The following is a 3821-nucleotide window of genomic DNA, read 5'->3' as shown; positions in this document are numbered from 1 at the left end:
CATGTTGGAGAAACTGATACTTTTAATGTAGCCTATTTGGATTGTTAAGATAAATTTTTTTTAAGAAGGCGCTATTTCCTATATCTATCAATTGAAGCTGCTAAAAACAGTCAACAAGTTATGTCATTTTTTTAAAGAAAATCTTTATTCATCATCATTAAATTAAAAAAGGCAAACTGCAGAATAAATAAAAAAGTAAATAATGTGGCTGTGAGGTAGAGTGATTTAAAGTTTTTTTTCAATCAGAATGGAATAGAGGCAAAAAACGAGGTAATGACTGATGGTGACTTCTCCAACTATGTAATGGCATCCCCGCTTCAGAGAGTTCCTTCTCATGCACTTGGTGTCAAAAAGAACCTCCTAAAAACATGTCAACACCCTGACATGTTTCCATAGCAACAGGACTTTAAAGATGAGCACATAAGCTAACATGTCATCCGAAGCTAGAAGGTGGGCATGGTCACAGTGATGTCATTGACCAGGATGTTCTTATCTAGCACCAAGGAGAAGCTGATGCTAGCTCCACCTCACAAACTAGGAGGCTCCGCCCCTTTAATGTCCAGCCAATGGCTGTTCTGCTCGCAGGATAATAAGAATGACAGTGGAGCGTAAAATAAATAGGTTAATTAAAACTTGGAACTGAGATGCATTTAGGAGTCAAAATGTGGTGATGTCACACTTTTTCCTACTGCATGTTTTTCAGATAGACTGGGTTGGACCACGATCCTGATGTCAGACCTCATCTAAAATGTGGGACAGAGTCAGAAGTTCAACAAATCCTAATCCTAACCAGAGTTGGTTCATGGAGAAACTTTCAGAAGTAACCAAAAACCAAGAATATGCAGATATTTACCCCTCAACTTATTCTGAGTTCTCACCCAAACCTCCTTCTGAAACTTGATCAATAATATCCAACTGGCATTGCTAAAATCACATATCAGGATAGTCACTGTAAAGGAGTTTAATAATAAACAAAAAGGCAAAAGCTGCACTCTTAGAAATATGAAATCCTTAATCCTATGGTAGAAATGTGAACGTCTGGTGAAGAAGTCCTTCCCAAACCAGATCCATCCCATCTGAGTCCAAACAAGTCCAGTTTGGGAAAAGGTCAGCGCTTAACAGCTTCACTGGTTTCTGTGACGCTTCCTCAGCTGCCAGTGATGGAGATCTCCTGGAGATAAAGTGGAAAATATTCATGTATTAGTAATCAAGCACACTTATGCTTAAATCTTATTAAGATTATAAAAGCTAATAGAGCTTGTAAATCAAAAGTCATTAGCTCATTTTACAATTCTAATAGATATTTTTTCTCAATAACTTAGTATTTCTGTTCTGCTTTTGCTGATTAAACATCTCCCATCTGAAGCAGGTTACTACGTGTTATTATATTTTGATCGAATAGCTTATTTATTCATTGATGGTTGCATTCATTGATATGCAGCAATTGAACTAATTCCTTCCCGCTATCATCGCAACCCCAACCCCTCCTACAGGGGAGCAGAAGATCTTGCCTGTTCAGCCGGGCCAACAATTCCCTCTAACCACCTCCTTTCAGAGACATGGGGGTCGGGCATTGCAGGCTAACAAGAGAAGCCTAATGACCCCCATTCCAAAGGGGTGGATTGAAAAATCTTCCTGGATGGAAGAGAAACGTCTTCAAACTTGGAAAAAAAGTCCAGTGGATTGTTTTTTAACCTTTTTTGGAATTCATTGATGTTTTAAAGGAAATATAAACATAAATATTTAGTATATTATATATGTACGTATATATGAAGACCAAGTGTGCTGTTGTTCTGTTCGTTTCTATTCCATTCTAATCTATTGAGATAAATGTAATTAATGGATAAAGTAGTTTATTAAAAACAAACATTATTTCCCTGCTTTTCTCTCATGCATGCGGGTCAGAAACCCCAAAAAACATCAACACTTTGGATGTAACTGTGGTCTGTACATTTAAGACATGAGATTTTGATTCATTGTAATAATTTCCAGTGAACTACTTCAATCCAGTTTGAGATTATAAATACAGCTTTACAAAAAAATAAAACCTGCAAAGCGTTGAGTTCACCCACTGTCCTCGTCCACTCGTCCTCCGTCATCGCTTCTTCTTCTCCTTCATCATCATGCTTCTGTTCCAGACGCCCCCCTGAAAGACGATGTAAACTGAGACGCTCTAGACTGACTTGGGTTTAGATGCAACCCAAACTGCTCTTCTTCATGCTCACCATCGCAGGTCAGGGCAGTGCAAACCCAGTTTCCACAGGCACACACACACTTGTTGCATTCCCTCCGAGTCTCAGCTCCATCCTCAAAGACCTCATCCTCCAAAGCACACTCTGCTCAGAGTGCAAACATGTCACAGGAGTTCAACGCATTGTCTACCTTTCCAACTGTATCGTAAACTTTAAATGCTCAGCCTTTGCCTACTTCTTTGCGTTGGTTGGTAGGTGGGGGTCAGACAGTTGATGAACTCAGATAGACTGAGTTTCCAGTCTAGGTTTTCATCTGACAGCTCGATTAAAGCATCGACACAAAGAGACCTGGGAGGAAGAAGAGGCTTTCAGGAATCACTTTTACTTTTTAGATCCGGCTGAAGTATCTGTAAAATAAAGACCTCAGTAGGTGGTTAGTCTCCTGACTATCGGAGTAAGTGAGTTTCAGAGCTCTCTCATTATGACTCAGGAAGCGCAGGAACTCTTTGGAATCCAGCAGGGAATCTCCGTCATCATAGCTCTGCAATGAAAAAATACATTTATAACAAACTCGGACCCTATTTTAAAAAAGATAATGAGTTATGAACGGAGGCTTTTTTTGTCCGTTCTGCCAAAGAGGTTCAATTAAAGAAAATTGAATGGTTAAAATACTGATGGGTGGGATTACCTGAACTTAAACCTCACCAGGAATTAAGTTTTTCTGAGAAATCTGCTGCTGTTGAGGCCGTACCAGCTGGCTAAAGTTTACAGACTTTAAACCAGCAACTAGTTATCATGTTAGGATATTGAGCAACAGATAGTTAGTATAACAACCAGCAATCTGCATCACAAAATAGTAATGCAATTCTTCCTATCGCTGTTGTGCCATTTTTTCCAAGGTTTTAAGCAAACCATGTATTCCATTTTAAGATCAGAGTGTGGAAAGAATAAACAGTGTAAAAAGCTCATATTAGATGAGCTGTAAAAAACTCATGTTAGATCATTTCATAAAGATGTTGTGACCTGAAAGTACATTTGTAGGACATCTCTGGGGGAGGAGGATGCGTTTGTGGCCAGACGATCTCGCTCCACCTCTGAGTAAATCCAGTGGATCGCCTGCTCCCTCAGCCGATCACGTTCAGACAGGAAACACACGACTAGAAACGGTGCAGGCAAAACATCCACACGTAATCAGAGAAAAACAGGCGCCACCCTGAAGGTTAAGATGCTGGGTCTAAACGTTGCAATATGGCCTCACTTACTGGGGCTGACATCTGTCTGCTTCCCTGGATTTCATGAGACAAGAGGAAGAAACAAACAACACAATGATGTGTGCACAAGATGAAAGCAGCATTTTTTAAAGGTGTGTACTTACAATCACACTGTCCTCTGTGGGCCACGTGTAATTTGGTCTGGGTGATGCAAGCGTCTCTGTGCAGCTCACAGTGGTTCCTGTATGACCTGCCGTTGCTGCCACACACCCAGTGCTCTGATTCCTCACAGCGCTGCAAACATTAACAAAAGACAAAAAGTTAAATGACAAAAAGTTGTTGTTTTACAATCACATGTTACTGGTGTGTGTGCATGGGGAGGGGATCAGATCAGATGAAGGAAGAGTCCTGGCTAAGT

At 40.2% G+C, this 3821-nt stretch overlaps 1 protein-coding gene across 1 annotated transcript in view; it reads right to left on the bottom strand.

Moving 5' to 3' along the window:
- Positions 1-601: 601 nt before the first annotated feature.
- The window catches only part of LOC107095981 (follistatin-related protein 1-like), an 11324-nt gene continuing 8104 nt past the window's right edge, over positions 602-3821 (bottom strand). Inside the window, exons 4-11 of the mRNA XM_015392391.1 lie at positions 3568-3697; positions 3455-3478; positions 3216-3349; positions 2615-2733; positions 2428-2540; positions 2226-2336; positions 2049-2146; positions 602-1171 (exon numbers count right to left, since the gene is read on the bottom strand). Coding sequence (XP_015247877.1) covers positions 1148-1171; positions 2049-2146; positions 2226-2336; positions 2428-2540; positions 2615-2733; positions 3216-3349; positions 3455-3478; positions 3568-3697 — 753 coding nt within the window. The 3' untranslated portion in view covers positions 602-1147. The remainder of the gene's footprint in view (positions 1172-2048; positions 2147-2225; positions 2337-2427; positions 2541-2614; positions 2734-3215; positions 3350-3454; positions 3479-3567; positions 3698-3821) is intronic.

This window comes from Cyprinodon variegatus, unplaced genomic scaffold (genome assembly GCF_000732505.1).
Source record: "Cyprinodon variegatus isolate N-32 unplaced genomic scaffold, C_variegatus-1.0 Scaffold589, whole genome shotgun sequence".
In the NCBI taxonomy this organism is placed as follows: Eukaryota; Metazoa; Chordata; class Actinopteri; order Cyprinodontiformes; family Cyprinodontidae; genus Cyprinodon; species Cyprinodon variegatus.
Note: the sequence above shows the minus strand (reverse complement) of the source record. Positions and strands in the feature narration are given on the sequence as shown.